Source organism: Spermophilus citellus (assembly GCF_964194105.1).
Source record: "Spermophilus citellus genome assembly, chromosome: 1".
In the NCBI taxonomy this organism is placed as follows: Eukaryota; Metazoa; Chordata; class Mammalia; order Rodentia; family Sciuridae; genus Spermophilus; species Spermophilus citellus.
The window spans coordinates 74,842,352-74,863,374 of record NC_138182.1 but is presented as its reverse complement, the minus strand read 5'-3'; the positions used below and the strand labels follow the sequence as shown (position 1 = coordinate 74,863,374).

Below are 21,023 nucleotides of genomic sequence, written 5' to 3'. Positions count from 1 at the left end.
ACAGGGCTGGGGTGGTGGCTCAGTGGTAGAGTGCTCGCCTAGCATGCATAAGGCACTGGGTTCTATCCTCAGCACCATATAAAAAAGCAAACTAATGTATCCACCTAAAACTAAAAATACATAAAAAATAAATATTTTTTAAATGGACTAAAGACCTAAAAGTAAAGCTAAAAAGTAAAGCTAAAAGCTAAAAAACTATAAAACTCTTATAAGAAAATCTTGGTGGAACATGTTCATGGCATTAAGTTTGGCATTGATTTCTTGTGTATGATACCAAAAGCACAAGAAGTAGAAAATTTGACTTCATAAAACTTATAAAAGTTTTTTTGATAAAAGAAATAATAAAAAAGATACCTACAGAGTGGGAAACATCTTTATGAATCATATACCTGAGAAGGGGTTAGTATGAAAAATTTATAAAGAGATCCTACAACTCAACAACAACAAAACATTTTAAAAATGAGCAAAGGATTTGAATGGACATTTCTTCCAATAAAGAATACAAGCATATGAAAAGATACTTACCATAATAAATCATTTGGGAAATGCAAATCAAAAACACAATGAGATACTACCTCATGCCTTTTAGGGTAGTATTATCAAAAAGAAAATAAGTGATGGGGAGGATGGGGAAAGACTGAAACCTTTGTTCATTACTGGTATAAATGGTGTTTTCTAGAAAACAGTTTGGCAGTTCTTCAAAAAGCTAAACTTAGAATTACCATATGATCCAGCAATTTTACTTCCAAGTAAATATACAAGAGTAATAGAAGCAGAGACTCAAATACATATTGCATAGCAGCATGAATTATAGTAGTCAAAAGATGGAAACAACCCAACTGTGCATCAGTATACATGTGCAATGGAATATTATTCTACCATAAAAAAGAAGGATGCTGTGATATATACTATAATGTAGAAAGACCTTAAAAACACTGTGCTGAGTGAGTGAAGCCAAACACAAAAGAAGTAATGCTCTATGATTTCACTTGTATGAAGTGTCTAAGATTAGGGTAAATTCATAGACACAAAAAAGAGATACGAAATTACCAGGAACTGGGAGGAGGAGGAGGATGAAAACGTGCCTGCTTAAGCATTACAGAGTTTGTTTCATGTCAAAAACATGTTTTGGAGCTGAGCACGGTTGCAAATATCTATAATCTCAGCAACTTGGGAGACTGAGGCAGGAGGAAGATCCCAAGTTTGAGGTCAGCCTGTCTCAAATTTAAAAATAAAAAGGACTGAGGATATAGCTCAATGGCAAAACTGGGTTCAATTCCCAGTATCATGGGGGGAAAAATGTTTTAGGAATTGATAGTGGTGGTGTTTGTACACCATTGTGAATGTAATTAATGCCACTGTACACCTAAAAATAGTTAAAATGGCAAATTTTATGTTGTATATAGTTATAATTTTGAAAAGTTAATGGAACATACTAAAACTGTTATGTGTGCTATGTAAATTATATTTTAATGATTCAGCTATTTATAAAAGGATGCATTCTGTATAATTTAATTCATTTGAAGTTCAAAAACTGACCAAGTTAACAGTGTTAGAAGTCAGAATAGTGGTTACATTTATAGAAGAAGAAGGATAACGTAAGTATTCAGAAATACACATATTAAAAAAACAGTATGATTAAAGCACTGCTGAGAGATTTTAGAGTGTTTGGGGAATACATAAACCAGTCAATCCATCCTGTCAGGGAAGAGTGTAGAAGTTGGAATAAGCCTTCAAGTAGAGGTGCTGGTATACGCAAAGACCAAGAGTCCAGCAGATTTGGATTTTCAGTGGCCTGAAATGTTAGACAAGGCAAGGTAGAAGATGAGTTGGAGAAGCAGAAAATGACTAGAAAGTAGATAAATTGGGTTAGAATCTTGGATTTAACATGTGGGTGGAGGAGGTGACAGATTTTAAGGAGGGAAGTAATATGGTTAGATATGTATTTTATTTAGATCATAGTAGGTGGGTGTGTAGGCAGTGGGTTTGAAGTTAAATAATTTGCCCAAGTAGCAGTGCTGTGATTTAAACTCAGATTTATCTGATTTCAAAGCTGGTAAGTTTGCCATCAAATTGAGTAGGGAATGAGGGTGTTTTTGAAGCCATCAGGTAAGTAGAATGGATATTCAAAAAAGTGAGAGGAGCATTAAAATGTTTCCTGGGTTTTTATTTCTTTTTTTTTTCTTTTGCTTCTTTTGTTTTTCTTTTTTTTTTTTATTGATCAAAACATTACAGAGCTCATGATATATCATCTTTCATACATTAGACTCAATTGGGTTTTGAACTCCCATTTTTACCCCAAATACAGATTGCAGAATCACAACTGTTACATACTCACATTATTACATAATGGCATATTAGTGACTGTTGTATTCTGCTACCTTTCCTATCCCCTACTATCCCCCCTCTCCTCCCCTCCCATCTTCCCTCTCTATCTCCTCTGCTGTTGTTCAATTCTCTCCCCTTTTTCCCCCCTCCCCCTTGCTACTCATTACCTCTTATAATTTTGTGTATCATTGAAGGTCTCCTACCATTTCCATATGCTTTCCCTTCTCTCTCCCTTTCTCTCCCCCCATTCGTCTTTGTTTACTGTTAGTCTTTTCCTCATGCTCTTCCTTCCTGTTCTGTTCTTATTTGCTCTCTTTATATCAAAGAAGACATTTGGCATTTGTTTTTTAGGGCTTGGCTAGCTTCACTTAGCATAATCTGCTCTAATGCCATCCATTTCCCTGCAAATTCTATGATTTTGTCATTTCTTAGTGCTGCATAATACTCCATTGTGTATAGATGCCACATTTTTTTTATCCATTCATCTATTGAAGGGCATCTAGGTTGGTTCCACAGTCTAGCTATTGTGAATTGTGTCGCTATAATCATTGATGTGGCCGTATCCCTATAGTGCGTTCTTTTAAGGTCCTCAGGGAATAGTCCGAGAAGGGCGATAGCTGGGTCAAATGGTGGATCCATTTCAAGCTTTCCCAGGAATCTCCATACTGCTTTCCAAATTGGCCACACCATTTTGCAGTCCCACCAGCAGTGTACAAGTGTACCCTTTTCCCCACATCCCCGCCAACACTTATTGTTGTTTGACTTCATAATGGCTGCCAATCTTACTGGAGTGAGATGGTATCTTAGGGTGGTTTTGATTTGCATTTCTCTGATTGCTAGAGATGGTGAGCATTTTTTCATGTACTTGTTGGTTGATTGTATGTCCTCCTCTGAGAAGTGTCTGTTCAGGTCCTTGGCCCATTTGTTGATTGGGTTATTTGCTATCTTATTGTTTAATTTTTTGAGTTCTTTGTACATTCTGGATATTAGGGCTCTATCTGAGGTGTGAGGAGTAAAAATTTGTTCCCTGGATGTAGGCTTTCTATTTACCTCTTTTATTGTTTCCCTTGCTGAGAAAAAAACTTTTTAGTTTAAGTAAGTCCCATTTGTTTATTCTTGTTATTAACTCTTGGGCTATGGGCGTCCTATTGAGGAATTTGGAGCCTGACCCCACTATATTGTAGATCGGAGCCAACTTTTTTTTCTATCAGACGCAGCGTCTCTGATTTGATATCTAGCTCCTTGATCCATTTTGAGTTAACTTTTGTAGATGGCGAGAGAAAGGGATTCAATTTCATTTTGTTGCATATGGATTTCCAATTTTCCCAGCACCATTTGTTGAAGATGCTATCCTTCCTCCATTGCATGTTTTTAGCCCCTTTATCAAATATAAGATAGTTGTAACTTTGTGGATTAGTCTCTGTGTCTTCTATTCTGTACCATTGGTCCACCTGCCTGTTTTGGTACCAGTACCATGCTGTTTTTGTTACTATTGCTTTGTAGTACAGTTTGAACTCTGGTATCGCTACACCTCCAGATTCACATTTCCTTCTTAGAATTGCTTTTGCTATTCTGGGTCTTTTGTCTTTCCATATGAATTTCATGATTGCTTTATCTATTTCTACAAGAAATGCCATTGGGATTTTGATTGGCATCGCATTAAACCTGTAGAGAACTTTGGGTAATATCGCCATTTTGATGATGTTAGTTCTGCCTATCCATTAACAGGGTACATTTTTCCATCTTCTGAGATCTTCTTCTCTCTCTCTCTTTAGGGTTCTGTAGTTTTCATTGTATAAATCTTTCACCTCTTTTGTTAGGTTGATTCCCAAGTATCTTATTTTCTTTTAGGATATTGTGAATGGAATGGTTTTCCTTATTTCCATTTCAGAGGTTTTGTTGCTGATATACAGGAATGCCTTTGATTTATGCGTGTTGATTTTATAACCTGCCACTTTGCTGAATTCACTTATTAACTCTAGCAGCTTCTTTGTAGACCCTTTTGGGTCTGTTAAGTATATTGTCATGTCATCCGCAAATAGCAGTAATTTAATTTCTTCTTTTCCTATTTTTATGCCTTTAATTTCTTTTGTCTGTCTAATTGCTCTGGCTAGTACTTCGAGAACTAAATTGAATAGAAGTGGTGATAGAGGGCATCCCTGTCTTGTTCCAGATTTTAGAGGGAAAGCCTTCAGTTTTTCTCCGTTTAGGATGATACTAGCCTGAGGTTTAGCATATATAGCTTTTACATGTTGAGGTAAGTTCCTGTTATCCCTAGTTTTTCTAGTGTTTTGAACATAAAGGGATGCTGTACTTTGTCAAATGCTTTTTCTGCATCTATCAAGATGATCATATGGTTCTTGTCTTTAAGTCTATTGATGTGGTGAATAGCATTTATTGATTTCCGTATATTGAACCATCCTTGCATCCCAGGGATGAATCCTACTTGATCATGGTGCACAAGTTTTTTGATATGTTTTTGTATTCGATTCGCCAGAATTTTATTGAGAATTTTTGCATCCAAGTTCATTAGAGATATTGGTCTGTAGTTTTCTTTCTTTGAAGTGTCTTTGTCTGGTTTTGGGATCAGAGTGATGTTGGCCTCATAGAATGAATTTGGAAGAGCTCCTTCTTTTTCTATTTCTTGAAATAGCTTGAAAAGTATTGGTATTAATTCTTCTTTGAAGGTTTTGTAGAACTCCTCTGTATACCCATCCGGTCCAGGGCTTTTCTTGGTTGGTAGTCTTTTGATATCTTCTTCTATTTCTTCCTTTGTTATTGGTCTGTTTAGATTGTGTGTGTCTTCCTTTCTCAATCTGGGCAGATCATATGCCTTAAGAAATTTATCGATATCTTCACTATCTTCTATTTTATTGGAATATAGGGTTTCGAAATACTTTCTAATTATCTTCTGTATTTCTGTAGTATCTGCTGTGATATTGCCTTTTTCATCCCGTATGTTGGTAATTTGAGTTCTCTCTCTTCTTCTCTTTGTTAGCATGGCTAAGGGCCTATCTATCTTATTTATTTTTTCAAAGAACCAACTTTTAGTTTTATCAATTTTTTCAATGGTTTTTTTCGTTTCAATTTCGTTGATTTCTGCTCTAATTTTAATTATTTCTAGCCTTCTGCTACATTTGCTGTTGTTTTGCTCTTCCTTTTCTAGGTTTTTGAGGTGTAGTGTGAGTTCATGTATTTGTTGGTTTTTTCTTTTTTTGAGGAAAGAATTCCAAGAAATGAATTTCCCTCTTAAAACTGCTTTCATTGTGTCCCATAGATTCCGGTATGTTGTGTCTGTATTATCATTTGTCTCTAAGAATTTTTTCATCTCCTCCTTTATGTCTTCTGTAACCCATTGATCATTCAGTAACATATTGTTCATTTTCCATGTGATGTAGGATTTTTCCTTCCTTCTTTTATCATTGATTTCCAATTTCATTCTGTTGTGATCAGATATGGTGCATGGTGTTATCTCCACGCCTTTATACTTACTAAGAGTTGCCTTGTGGCATAATATATGGTCTATCTTTGAGTAGGATCCATGTGCTGCTGAGAAGAACGTGTATCCACTTGATGATGGTTGATATATTCTATATATGTCGGTTAAGTCTAGGTTATTGATTGTGCTGTTGAGTTCTATAGTTTCTTTATTCAGTTTTTGTCTATAGAGGATCTGTCTAATGGCGAGAGCGGTGTGTTAAAGTCACCCATAATTATTGTGTTGTGGTCTATTTGACTCTTGAACTTGAAGAGAGTTTGTTTTATGAATGTTGCAGCTCCATTGTTTGGTGCATACAAATTGATAATTGTTATGTCTTGTTGGTGGATGGTTCCTTTTAACAGTATATAGTGTCCTTCTTTATCCTTCTTGATTAACTTAGGTTTAAAGTTGATTTTATTCGATATGAATATGGCCACTCCTGCTTGCTTCCGAGGGCCATGTGAGTGGTATGATTTTTCCCAACCTTTTACCTTCAGCCTGTGTATGTCTTTTCCTATCATATGAGTCTCTTGAAGGCAGCATATTGTTGGATTTATTTTTTTGATCCAGGTTACTAGCCTATGTCTCTTGATTGGTGAGTTTAGGCCATTAACATTTAAGGTTACAATTGAGATATGATTTGTACTTCCAGTCATGCTTCTTTATTTATTTATTTTAGTTTGGCTAGTTTTACTTTTTGGTTATTTTCCTCCCCCTTTACTGAGATACCTCCTGCTGTTAGTTTTGGGCACTATTTTTCAATTCCTCCTCTTGTAGTATTTTGCTCAAAATGCTTTGCAGTGCTGGTTTTCTTGCTGCGAATTCTTTTAGCTTTTGTTTATCGTGAAAGATTTTAATTTCATTGTCAAATCTGAAGTTTAATTTTGCTGGATACAGTATTCTTGGTTGGAATCCATTATTTTTCAGCGTTTGAAATACATTTTTCCAGGATCTTCCCGCTTTCAAAGTCTGTGATGAGAAATCAGTCGTTAACCTAATTGGTTTACCCCTGAATGTAATCTGCCTCCTTTCTCTCGTAGCTTTTAATATTCTCTCCTTGTTCTGTACGTTGGCTATCTTCATAATTATGTGTCTTGGAGTTGGTCTATTATGGTTTTGAATGTTTGGGGTCCTGTAGGCTTCCAGGATTTGGCAATCCATTTCATCTTTCATCTCTGGGCAGTTTTCTAGAATTATTCATTTAATATGCTGTCCATTCCTTTGGTTTGAGTCTCTGTGCCTTCTTCTATCCCGATGACCCTCAAATTTGTTTTTTTTATGACATCCCATATCTCTTGAATAGATTGCTCGTGGGATTTAAGCATCTTTTCTGTGTTGACTATATTCTTTTCAAGTTGATAAACCTTGTCTTCATTATCTGATGTTCTGACTTCTACTTGATCAAGTCTGTTTGTAATATTCTCGTTTGAGTTTTTAATTTGGTTTATATTTTCCTGCAATTCTAGGATTATTGTTTGTTTTTTTTTTAAGATCTCTATCTCCTGGTAGAGCTCGTTCTTTGCCATTTGAATTTGTTTAATTCATTTTCAAAATATACTTTTATTGCTTGGACTTGCTGTCTCATGTCTTCCCTAATATTCCTTTCCATTCGAGTTAGGTATGCCTTGAGTTCTTTCCCTATCCCTGCTTCTGATGTTTCTATGTCCTCCTGTAGAATTAAGTTGTCCTGCATTGTTTGTACTCCTTTTTTCCCTTGTTTTCTCATGTTGTCCACGTTACTTTCTAGCTCTATTTGATTGCCATGTTTCTGCTCTCTTCTATAGATTTGTTTTGTTTCTGTATCACTCTGTTGTTTCTTCTTTGTGTTGTTAAACTGTGCCCACTAACGTGGATTCTGCTGGGAAGGAATTCCGACGGCCGAGCTCCAGTGACGTCACTACTCTGCTATGACGGGCCCCAGGTTCCTTGCTGGGGTGTCCTAATGGGGCTGTGTGACTGGACTGTCTCTGTTTGGTTTCAGCTCCCCGTCAAGGCAGGCGGGCAGTCTCCAGCCTCCCAGTATCTCAGGCAGCGGGCGGGTGATCGGTCGCAGCGGGGGAGTGGACTCCGGCCGCCCAGTCACGCGGGCAGCGGGCCGGCTGTCGCCGGTGGGCGGGCAATCTCTACATACCCAGTCCAGCGGTCAGTAGTCGGCGGGCGGGCGTTCTCCTATTGTCCAGTTACGTGGGTAGTGGGCGAACTGTCGCCGGCGGGCCTGCGGTTTCCAGCCACCCAGTCGCGAGGGCCTGGCCTCTAGTCCCCTAGTTTCTCCTGCTAGTCTTGGTTTCTCCTGCTAGACCAGATTTCCCCTGAGTGATGACTCTCGGCAGTTCAAACTGTACTCTGGACCTGCCGTTTGTTGGGTGTGGAGGGTGTCTATTGGGGACCCCGGCACTCTATTGTTTTGTTTCCGTTGTGGGGGATAGAACTGTACCGCTTCCTTCCCCCTCTGAAATCCCGCACTCAGCCCGGGCGTCAGTGCGGGCTCATCCGGCAGGATTCCACAGAATTGCAGCCACTTTTCTCCCTGCTTGCTAATTAATCACTTCTCTGCGGCACCCCGCCTTCTGTAGCCGCGGGGAAGGCCGGGCGAATCAGTCAGCCCGGATCCCCGGGGTCGCACAATTGGCTATTGGGATCCCTGGCACTCTATCGTTTTGATTTTTTCTGCTTGCCCCTCCCCCAGCACTGGCTAGACAGGTTTCGTTTTGGCTGTTGATGGGAGGGGGAGTTGAAGGTCAGGTGTCTCTAGGTTTCCCCTAGTCTTTATGCGGGCTCACTCTGATACTCCCTCCCCCGGAAAGCCTAGGAGAGGTTTTATGCGGATTCCCCGATGTATGGGGGATGGGCTGAGTGACACAGACCTGTTTTATTGTTGCAGTCTGTCGGAGAGTGGCGGTGGATACTTCAGCTCTCCAAGATGGTGGCCGCTGATTGCCTTGGTGGAGTTTCCGTTGTGGGGGACGGGACTGTATCGCTTCCTTCCCTTCCTTCCCCATCTGAAATCCCGTACTCAGCCCGGGGGTCAGTGCAGGCTTGGCTGGCGGGGTTCCACCAAATGGCAGCCACTTTCCTCCCTGCTTGCTAATTAATCGCTTCTCTGCGGCGTCCCGCCTTCTGTAGCCTGCCGCGGGGATCCGGTTTTTATTTCTTAAAATCTCTTCATTCTTAGGTATTTTTAACAGTTGTCAGGTATTTATTTATAGAAATCCTATAGGTATTTATTTTAGAGAAAAAAATTATTCCTTTTAAAGGGAAAATAAAGAAATATAGTATCCTATTTTGCTGTCTTTTTATTTTTTTATTGGTGCATTATAATTATACCTAATAGTGAGATTCATTTTAACATATTTGTATATGCATATAACATAATTTGATCAATCTGATTCCCTAGTACCCACCTTTCCCTTTCTTCCTCCCTTCCCCTGATCCTCTTGGTCTATTCTACTGGTCTCCCTTCAGTTAATTATTTTTTCATTAGTGCTTTATAATTATATATATGAGATTCATTGTGATATAATCATATATAGATATAGTATAATTTTGGTTGATTTCATTCCTTAGTACTTCCCCATGCCCTCCTTCCTCCTTTGCTCTCTCTTTTGGTTTAAGCTTGATTATTCAAACATAAGATCAAAAATTGACCCTTAGGTATTAAATTTGTAAGCTTAAATGTTATGATTAAAGATTTTGGCAAAAATGATGATCATGTTTACAACAGAATAATACGTTTTTTAACTAAGTAGGTTAAGTGGTTCGTAAGAACATCTAAGTAAAGCATGAACTATAAATGAACCTTGAAAGGCTCTTAAATTTAGATGTTATAATGTAAACGTAACAAGCTTTAATGAAAGAACTATATATCTGCTATTTTCAATAATAACAATGATCAAATAACAAGGTCAAAAAGTAATCTAAAGTACAGATATAAAGATTTATAAAACTGAACATCTCAAATTATTTTTGTTTCATCTCTAATTTCAGTTAATTTATTATTTCTTTTGTAGGCCTACACAAGTAAAATGGCAGCTGATGGTAGCTAGTTGTTTTAGAAGAAGTGGTAAATATTTTGACTTTATTCATTTTTTATTTATTTTGCTTCTTTCCTTCTTTCAGTTAATTATGCATATAAATGTGTTCAAGTTGCATGTTTTTTAAAACACTAGCTTTTTAAATAACTATACGTAATTAAGCATTATATGAAAAACAATAATTACTGCATATTACAAAGTAGGTATTGTTTTTCTTTTTGTTTTTACAGTATTGGGGGTTGAGCCCACGGCCTCTGCCACTGAGCTACTTCCCAGCCCCTGAAAAGTAGATATTAATTATGTATTCCAATACCTGTCTTAAAAATGGATTAGTTCTCAAAATTACATGTAATCATTTTCACAAGTTAGCTACAGAAAAATAAGGATTCTTTTTATATTTTTTAAATTTTTCTTTGTAGTTGTAGATGGACGGAATGCCTTCTATTTGTTTATTTTTATGTGGTGCTAAGGATCGAACCCAGTTAGGCAACCTCACACATGCTAGGCAAGTATTCTGCCACTGAGCTATAGCCCAAGCCCCAGATTCTTTTTATATTTTCATTTTCTATTCACATGATTCTCAAATGCCATGTGTATTCACCCAAATTTATAATAGGAAAAGTGTCTCACAGCTGAAAAGCTTAAGGAAAACTCAGAACTAGAACTAGACACTTTTTAATACCTAAGATCACTAGATATCTTGGTTTATATTTTCTGCTACTGCTTTTATTACATTCTGTGCTGATACCACTTGTCCTGAAGGATAGAGATGACAATAATTTTAGAATGACTGTGAAGTGAATGATTTTGCTTAAAATATCAGAAATTAAGCTAGGAGATTGATGGTAACAAATTTATAATCGCTCTTATAGAATATAAAAATGACCCAGGAAAAGATAGTCTTCAATTCAAAGAAAACACAAATTGTGAAAGTGTTGACTGTGTATTCTCACTCAGTTTTGTAGGAGGTGTCTGTATCTTTGAGCACCTTCAGTATGGCACCAGAGAATGTTTTATACACACTCCAGTGTAGGGCTTGATCTATAACATTACTATAATCCTACTGGATATACAATTTGACTGTACTATATACATTTTATTTATATCAGTGTGAGTTTCCAGTTGTCTAGGTTAATTTCAATGTCAGTCATGTAAATGTACAAAAACAAGCTCTTCTGACTGCTTGAGTTATTGAAGTGCAAGGTTAGAAGAAACAGCATATATTTATTTAGAATTTGCTATATGCTACATGTCTCCTATCCCTATTTTATTTATATCTCACAACAACTTTTCAAAAATTAGAATAGCCATTTGTCTTACATAGTGAAGCCCAGAGAGATTTTTAACTTGTTTGATGAGATTTTAGGAAAGATTTTTGACCTAAACTCATTTTTCCTATTTATTACTGCTACACGAAGCCACATTTTTTATTATGAAAAAAATTGCTTTCAGTAGACTTTTTAGTGTTTTTTTAAAAATTACCTTTTCCTACTAGATAATGACATTGAAATTACTATTAGTTTATCACAAATTATTTTTAAATTTATCAGTTGTTCATCTGGAAAAATCCTTTTTCAGAAATTGAATGGATCTTAATTTTAGCCACTAAAATATTTATTTTAAGAAGTAAAATAAGTTCCAACCATTACCCATTTGCTTCTGCTCTAGCCCTTTTTAAATTTATTTTATCTGTACATGTTTCTCTCACAAGTTATAGTAAGAATGTGTATAGCCTGTGGCAAATATGAAGGCTTTCTGCCAAACCACAAAGGTGTGCAAGCGTATTGGATTAAAATTAATATTTTGCCAAATCCTATTGGTTTGTATAATTTGCTAATGTATTATATTTTTTTATTTATAGGTAACTACCAAAAAGCATTAGATACTTACAAAGATATTCACAGAAAATTTCCTGAAAATGTTGAATGTAAGTGATTTTACATTTTATAACTTTGAAGGCACAAGATCAATCTCATATTTTAGTTCTAATATAAAATTACATTTGCTGCAGTAATTACATACAAAAATGTCACCTGTGTTTTCTGATACATGTATTTAATGTTTTTATAGAATCAGAAAATTTGACTATGTAAGTATTTTATAGAATTATTGATAGATTTTTAAATAGAATACTGAATTCTCTTCAGTAGTAAACAAAATATCTCAAGTTTTATGAAATTTTTTGAGAATAAATTTTAACTTATTGAATTTTTAAAGTTTATAAACTGGCATTTTAACTGTTCATTTTCATATATGATGTTTTGAGGTTGAAAAAATACTTTTAGAGTTTATAAAAATAGAACATTAATAGTCTTATTGATGTTGGTAGTAAATGATTTTTAATGTTACTTTTAATTTTTTTTAAATTTATTTATAGATGGACACAATATCTTTATTTTGTTTATTTTTATGTGGTGCTGAGGATCGAACCCAGCACCTTACATATATATATATATATATATATATATATATAGTATAACTTCCAGTTCTTGTGGTTGTACATGATGTGGAGTTACATTGGTCATGTATTCATATATGAACATAGGAGAGTTATGTCCCATTCATTCTACTGTCTTTCCTATTCCCATCCCCTCCTCTTCCCTTCCTTCCCCTTTATCTAATCCAATAAACTTGTATTCTTCCCTCCCCACCTTTATTGTGTGTTAGCATCCATATATCTTTGTGAATGGGATAGTTTTCCAACTTTCTCAGAGAGAACATTTGGCTTTTGGTTTGGGGAGTGGGCTTATTTTCACTTAGCATGATAGTCTCCAGTTCCATCCATTTACCAGCAAATACCATCATTTCATTCTTCTTTATGGCTGAGTGATATTCCATTGTGTAGTACCAATTTGCAATCTCACCAGCAATGTATAAGTGCACCTTTTTCCCCACATCCTCACCAACATATACTGTTACTTGTGTTCTTGATAATTGCCATTCTGACTGGAGTGAGATAAAAATCTCAGTGTAGTTTTAATTTGCATTTCTCTAATTGCTAGAGATGTTGAACTTTTTTTAATATATTTGTTGACCGATTATATTTCTTCTTCTGTGAAGTATCTGTTCAGTTCCTTTGTGCATTTATTGATTGGGTTATTTGGTTTAGGGTATTAGGTTTTTTTAATTCTTTATATATCCTGGAGGTTATTGTTCTGAGGTGCAAGTGCAAAGATTTTTCTCCCATTTTATAGGCTCTCTCTTCACATTCTTGATCATTGCCTTTGTTATTAAGAAGATTTTTAGTTTGATTCCATTCCATTTATTGATCTTGATTTTGCTTCTTGTACTTTAGGAGTCTTGTTGAGGAATTCTATTCCTAAGTCAACATGATGGAGAGTTGAACCTGCATTTTCTTCTTGTGGGTGCAGGGTCTTTGATTCTAATGCCTAAGTCCTTGATCCACTTTGAGTTGAGTTTTTGTGCATTTTGAGAGATAGGGGTTTAATTTCATTTTGCTGCACATGGATTTCCAGTTTTCCTAACACCATTTGTGGAAGAGGGTATCTTCCTCCAATGGATGTTTATGGTGCCTTTTTCTAGTATTCAATAACTGTATTTATATGGGTTTATCTTTATGTCTTCTATTCTGTACCATTGGTCTTTATGTCTGTTTTGATGCCAATACCATGCTGTTTTATTACTATAGCTCTGTAGTATCTTTAAGGTCTGGTATTGTCATACCTCCTGCTTCACTTTTCTCACTAAGGATTGCTTTGGCTATTCTGGTCCTCTTATTTTTCCAACTGAATTTCATGACTGCTTTTTCTATTTCTACAAAGAGCATCATTGGAATTTAAATGGGAATTGCATTAAATCTGTATAGCATTTTTGGTAGTATGGCCATTTTGACAATATTAATTCTGTCTGTCCAAGAACATGAGAGATCTTTCCATCTTCTAAGGTCTTCTTCAATTTCTTTCTTTAGCATTCTGTAGTTTTCATTGTGGAGGTCTTTCACCTTTTTTGTTATATTGATTTCCAAATATTTTTTTGAGGCTATTGTGAATGGAATAGTTTTCCAAATTTCTCTTTCAGTTGATTTGTTGCTAATGTATAGGAATGCAATTGATTTGTGGGTGCTAATTTTATATCTTGCTACTTTGCTGAATTCATTTATGATTTCTAGAAATTTTCTTGTGGAGTTTTTTTTTTGGGTCTTCTAAATATAGAATCATGTCATTGGCAAATAGAGATAGTTTGAGTTCTTCTTTTCTATTTGTATCCCTTTAATTTCATTTTTTTGCCTTATTGCTCTGGCTAGAGTTTCAAGGACTATGTTGAATAGAAGTACTGAAAGAGGGCATCCTATTTTTAGATGGAATTCTTTCCATTTTTCTCCATTTGTAATGATGTTGGCCTGGGATTTAACATATATAGCTTTTACAATGTTGAGGTATCTTCCTGCTATCCCTAGTTTTTCTAGTGTTTTGAACATGAATGGATGCTGTATTTTGTTAAATGCTTTTTATGTATCTATTAAGATATAAAATTATGTAATGCTTTAAGTCTATAGATGTGATGAATTACATTTATTGATTTCTGTATGTTGAGCCAACTTTGCATCCTGGGATGAACCCCATTTGATCATGGTACACTATTTTTTAAAATATATTTTTGTATGCGATTTGCCAGTATTTTTGCATCTATATTTTTCGGGGACATTAGTCTGAAGTTTTCTTTCCTTGATGTGTCTTTGATTTTGATATCAGGGTGATACTAGCTTCATAGAATGAGTTTGGAAGGATTCCCTTCTTTTCTATTTCAATGAAGTAATTTGAAGAAGATTGGTGTTAGTTCTTCTTTGAAGGTCTGGTAGAACTCTGTTGAGAATCTCTCTGGTCCTGTGCTTTTCTTTGTTGGTAGGCTTTTGATCCTATCTCTGTTACACTACAGAACTGGTGCTTTAGATATTACACAAGAGAGAGCGCAATAGCAGTGATAGTGCTATAAAAAAGGAGCAGTTCAACAGTCTGGCAGGCTGAAGAGTTTCTCAGCCTAGCACTTCAGACATTTGAGATTGTATAATTCTGAGTTATGAGAAGCCATCTAGTAGATTTTAGGATTTTTGACAGCATCCGTGACCTCTATGAACCAGATGTGATAGCACTTTCATCCCCAGTTATGAAAACTGAAAATCTTCAAACAAGGCCAAATGTCCCCTGAGGAGCAAAACTGCTGCCAGATGAAAACTACTGCTGTAGCCACAGCCCTTCTGCACAGGATCTGGGCAGGGAATACCTTTAAGCAAGGCCAAGATTTTTCCTTTATAGAGAATTTCAGAATTACTCTAAAAATTAAATGAAAGATTATATGCCATAAGGAATGTTCAACATGATTTTGGCCTATACAGTCAGTTTTCAATACAAGTGTTATCAATAGACTATCTTAACTGTAGCTTTAGAAAAATTATATTGATACCTGTAGCATGTCTTATTTTTAGCTGAGTAGTTTCAAATGAACCAAACAGGATAATTTAGTTTTAAAATATATTCTTCACTCAAAAATTGGCCTGTTTGACAGACTGCAGATGGTATTCTACATTTCATAGGACATTCACCAAAATAAATGATTTTTATTTTACATTAAATATCCTAAGACACACTTTTTGGAACTTAGGCAGATAAGAGAAACAGTTGTGTGTTATTTGTAGAAAATACAAATTACCAGGGGCTGGGGTTGTGACTCAGTGGTAGAGCACTTGCCTTGTACATGCAGGACCCTAGGTTCGATTCTCAGCACCACACAAAAATAAATAAGTGAAATAAAGGTATTATATTCAACTACAACTAAAAAATAAATATTGAAAAAAAACACTCATTGGGGCTGGGGATGTGGCTCAAGTGGTAGCGCGCTCGTCTGGCATGCGTGCGGCCCGGGTTCGATCCTCAGCACCACATACAAACAACGATGTTGTGTCCGCCGAGAACTAAAAAATAAATATTAAAAATTCTCTCTCTCTCTCCATCACTCTCTCTTTAAAAAAAAAAAAAACACAAACTACCTTCTACTTTCTTATAGGAAATACAAATTACCTGTTAATATAAGTATATACAAAGGCAATTTTTGTAGTAGTATGTGGGCATTTTAAATTATTTTAGTCTTGATACTTTGCAATACTTAGTGGTAATAAACTGGTTATTTATGTACAAATTCTTGAGTGACTACTGTATTCTAGACACCATTCTACTAGCACTGTCGATGTGGCATAAAACAAAATGGACTGAAATCCTTGGTGTCGTGGTTTGTATTCTATTGGGAAAAGAAAGACAATAAAATTATTTATTTAGTAGTCATAAGTGCTGTGAAGGAAACACAGGTAAGTAGGTAGAAATATGGGAAAAGCTAGTGTTTTAGACAGGGTCATCAGGGGAGATCTTTCAGATGCCCAGGGTAGCATTTGAGCAGACATGAAAAAATAGAAGGAAGCAAGACACTAAGACTTGGAAGTTCATTTGGTCAGAGCACAGTGGACCTTGTGATGGAAGAGCAGAAGGATGAGTCAGAGGAGGTGGGCTGTATGAACAGACAGGATATATGTTTAAATAATTGCCTGTGTATACACTTATCTTAACAGGTAATGTGTATTTTCTACAAGAAAGTAGAAGATAATTTGTGTTTTCTACAGGGTCCTCTCAGGCCTCATATCAAGACTTCAGGGTGTATTCTTAGGGAAATGATAAACCACTGGAGAATTTTGACCAGAAATGTAATATGACTTCACAGAGCATCACTAAAAGTAGGACTAACTCACCCTCCTGTACTTTAGGTCCAGATCAAAAGATCATTTCGGCTGCTGTCTGAAGAGTAAAGTGGGGTGGGCAGATTCACATGAGAACTCAAAGTATTAGCTTGGACTCAAATGATAAGAGTGGAGATGATGAAAGTTGGTCAAACTCTGAATATGTTTGGAAGGTATTGGTGACAGCATTTTCTGGCTGTTTGGATGTAATATGAGAGAGAGGGGTCGGTGGGTAGAGAAGTCAAGGATAACCCCATAGATCTAGAAGTGGGTAACTGGAAGGATAGAGCCCCTATTCACTGAGATGGAAAACTGGAGAAGGAGCAAGATTTGGAGAAAAAATTCAGCTTGTATTAAACATGTTATGTTTGACCTACCTCTTAGCCACGAGGATCTGTTATTTGGGCACTTAAAGTTGGGGCTCATCAGCATATAAATTTAATGTGTTCAGTATGTTTTTTGTGTTCTTCTGTTATAATATGTATTCTCTTTATTTTTTTTTAATGTGGTGCTGAGAATCGAACCCAGTGCCTCACGCATGCTAGGTGAGCGCACTACCACTTGAGCCACATCCTCAGCCCCTTGTATTCTCAATAATATTTTTAAATTAAGTGTGTGTTAGCTTTAGGCCTTCCCTGTTTCTTTATTCATTCATTCATTTCCCCCAAATTTTTATCAGCTATTTTTTATGTGCTAGGAATACAATTTATGTTAAGTCTTGATTTTGGCTTCCTAGGACTCACTAATAGTCAGTTGTCTGATATAGTATAACAGTTAATTGAAAAATGTCCAAAGTGCTGTGGAAGTACAGAGCCCTTAATTTTACCAGTATCAGGAGACAATTTCCATAATTAGGTTTCACAGAGGAAGTGACATTTGAAGTAGCTTTGAAGGTTATAGAGGCTTTACCAAGGAGGTAAGCAGAAACAGGCATTCCAGGTAGAAAAATAGCATTAGGAAGAACAAGAAGATTTAAGAATGCAGATTCTATTTTAAAATGTATCCTATTTCAAAAACTGTAGCAGGTGGAACATATGTTTTCTTATACTACAAACAAACTAAAAAGACATTTTCCAAAAATTATAAACACAAAGAGATAATTAAATTTGGGGCAATTTTGAGGACATTTTTTCTAATTAGCAGATTAGAAATACTGCAGGGGTAGGTAGGCAGTGAAAAATTCAACAAGAAACAAATCAATCCATAATACAGAACTGTGGGGAGCCATTCTGACACGTGATTGGGTGACTCCCGTTAAGGGCCTGAGGCGCTCTGGCTGTGTCGAAGCTTTCCCGACCCTTTCCTGATGAGAGAGCCCATCCGTGTGGGGGTGTGCGTGACCACTGACCCTGGAGACCCAATCACTGACCCTGACCTTGGAGTGCAGCCCCCCCTCAACCTTCATTGGATGGAATTCTCCCCTAAATCTCTTGTCCCCCAAATAAAAGGCTGCTCCCAGGCGTGTTCGCTCTCTCTCTCTCCTGCTAGCCCAGAGTAATCCTCGCTGCCCTGCTGGGCGGCTGGAGGCGGGAACCAGGGAGGCGAGCCGTCTCGGACCTAGCAATATAAATAAGGTAACTGGTTTGTGTGTTTTATTTCGATCTCTTCTAACTAACTTAATGCCTAGAACCTCATTAATGAAACCACTGCGCAGGCCGCGTGGTAGACAGAACTGCAGGAAATACCAGGAATTGGAGACATTCAAGAGTGGGAGGTGTGTCTACTGGTGCTGAAAGCAGAAGGGTTGACTAAGAATTAGTGTAAGGAACAGCTGTGTTTCCAAATCCCCTACCTAAATTGTACAGCAAGAAATTGGGCAAAATGCAATGAGGTTGTTGGTGGGTGATGTGGTGAAATGTGCTTAAGAGTTATTTAATAAAAAGACATTGTGTCCATCTACAACTAAAGAAAAATATTAAAATAGACATTATTTAAAAAAAGAGTTATTTAATAGTATCAAAATGATTAATTATAAAAGTAGGAGAAAGAGAAGAATAACTCGGATATTTATGTGGACAGTAGGAGATAAAGTGAGAGAAAATGCAGAGGAAAAAAGAGACTTTAGGGGAAATGATGATGTCAGTTTAAGGTAGATTTTCTTTGAGGTATTGCGGGTGTCAGATAGACTTATCCATTCTATTTAACTTTAGCAAAATTACAATAATGCGTAGAAAGAAATACAGTAAAAGCTGAGGAGAAATGTTAGTCTGGAATTATAGATTAGTTTTAAATGATCTACAGATACAGTTGAGGTTTACAAAAGGAGAAAACTTCCTAGGGGCAGTTCATAAAGTAAATATGGAATAACCAAGAGTGGAATCCTGGAGCACCCTAACATTTAAGTGAAATAGAGGAAACGGTAAAGAGACAGAAAAGGGGAGTCAGGAAGATAAGCCAAGGGAGAAGGATTTCAAGAAAAGACATGGTTGTTCATGAAGTCAAAAACTAAAAGAATTGGCAGGAAGCCAGTGACTTTGAAAGATCTTCAGAGAAGTAGTAGCGGTAGAAACAGAATCACTGTGGGTTGGAAATGTGAGTGGAAATTGAAGTAATTGGCCACTTTGTGGAATTTATATTTGAAGGAGAATGGAAGATGAAATCTAAAGAATGTAGCAGAATCCAGGGAGGGTTTTCTTCAAGAATGTAAAAAGGTGAACATTTCTGTTGGATAAGGGGAATGGTCCAGTAGAAAAGGAGAAATTGAAAGTATGCCCAGAAGAGCCATGGTGATGGAAAAAGATGTTTGAGGGAATGGAATTTACCATATAGGCTAGATAGGTTAACTTTGGAAAAATGCTAGAGCATTTCTCATACAAGAAAATATTTAACAGAATACTAAAGCACAAGAACGGTTTATCAGTATCTTTGTAGACCAAGAACAGGACAAAGCCCAAGGTACGTTTTATTGGCAAGTACAGGTTGGAATCGATTGCTCCTTATTTCAGCCCAAGTAAGGAGAGGGGATGAGAAGTCAGCGGGCAACTATGAAAAAATGTGCCATTGAACAAGGAAATATAAATAATTTTTATAACCCAGAGAAAGAGTTTAAAAAGTATTATAGGAACTAGGAGAAAATGCATATTTGGTCCCTTGTAATCCCCGCCCCCTCTTTTTTTTCTCTGTTGGCAGTGCTGAGGGTAAGACTAAGTCAAGAACAGACAAGCAGAAAGTCAAAGGCTAAGGTGAAATAGGTTGATACAAAAAAAAGGGGGTAATACTAAGAGTATGATATATAAGAAAGGATTATAGGGAAACTAAAAATATATAATAGTTAAATTCTAACTAAAGGCAGTAAAGAGTAGAAAACCAAAATTAGTAATTGGAAAACTGATAATTTATCCCAGAATGTGGAGAAAAGAAAAGAAAAAAGATTAAAGAATTTAAGAGTTGGATAGATTCAGAGGACCAGGAAGATACAATATAAAAAATAGAAGCATTGACAAAGAATAAACCAGAACAGTTGCAACAGAAGCAAAAATCAAAGACAGAATTTAAGAAATATTCTATAATAAGCACCCCCACCACAAAAAAAAAAAATCTTCTGTCTGCAAAGAAAAATAATTTGGGTAGCGACCAGCCACACTAAATACCAAATACTAAATACCTAAGGCAGTAGAACAGTCTTTACCTCTGCATGTAAATGCAACAGAAAGACATTCTTAGATATAGGGGGGCTAGAAAATGTACTCATCTCTCCTCAGCCACAAAAAGTCGTTTTGAAAACTTAGTAGGAGCTCTCTGGAAAGCTGACTCAAACTTTAAAGCTCAAAAAGGGAAATAAATACTTTTATATCAGAACAAGTCAGAGTCGAAATTAATTCAACTGTAGATTAACTAAATGAAATTTTCTAGAGTTAAATGTAGGTAATTATAAAATATAATTTAAGAAAGTTGTGGTGAGGGTATAAATGAGAAGAATGCTATATTTCTCTTCATTTATGAGGGCATTATAAAATACCTTTGAAATCTTGATACTGATAGGAAAAATATAACAATAATAAGCTTCCGTATTGTGTGAGCAGCATTCATCTGTTATGGGAGAAAAAGCAACTAGACTTCTAAAATTCTACTCATAGTAGAAGTTAATACAGTTTCAGGAAGGCAGAATGGTAATATGTATCAGGAGCCTAAAAATAATCATAAAGTTTGAATGCCAGTGAGTCCACTATTTAATAACTTAAGGAAATAAGAGAGCCTCAAAAATTTTGAAAACAACATTTAGAAAAGTGAATAAGATTATGGCATATCATAAAATATTCTGCAGATATTAGAAACCTGAAGTTATTCTCTTTGCAACTGAAAAAGTATAGGAAAAATACATATTTTAGTTTTGTTTTGTCTACAGGTATAAGACAAAACTTTCATTTTGTTCTTTATACCTCTACATTTTTTAAAATCTTCTACAATGATTTATTTGCAGTGCTGTTGTATTGAGGGAAAC

The 21,023-nt window shown here is 36.0% G+C and overlaps 1 protein-coding gene across 6 annotated transcripts in view; it reads left to right on the top strand.

Annotated features, from left to right (window-relative positions):
- IFT88 (intraflagellar transport 88) overlaps window positions 1-21,023 on the top strand; it is a 265,457-nt gene that overhangs the window by 207,841 nt on the left and 36,593 nt on the right. For all 6 annotated transcript variants that reach the window (XM_081280579.1, XM_081280576.1, XM_081280577.1 and 3 more), the window contains 2 exons: window positions 9,817-9,869; window positions 11,702-11,767. In XM_081280579.1, coding sequence (XP_081136705.1) covers window positions 9,817-9,869; window positions 11,702-11,767 — 119 coding nt within the window. The remainder of the gene's footprint in view (window positions 1-9,816; window positions 9,870-11,701; window positions 11,768-21,023) is intronic.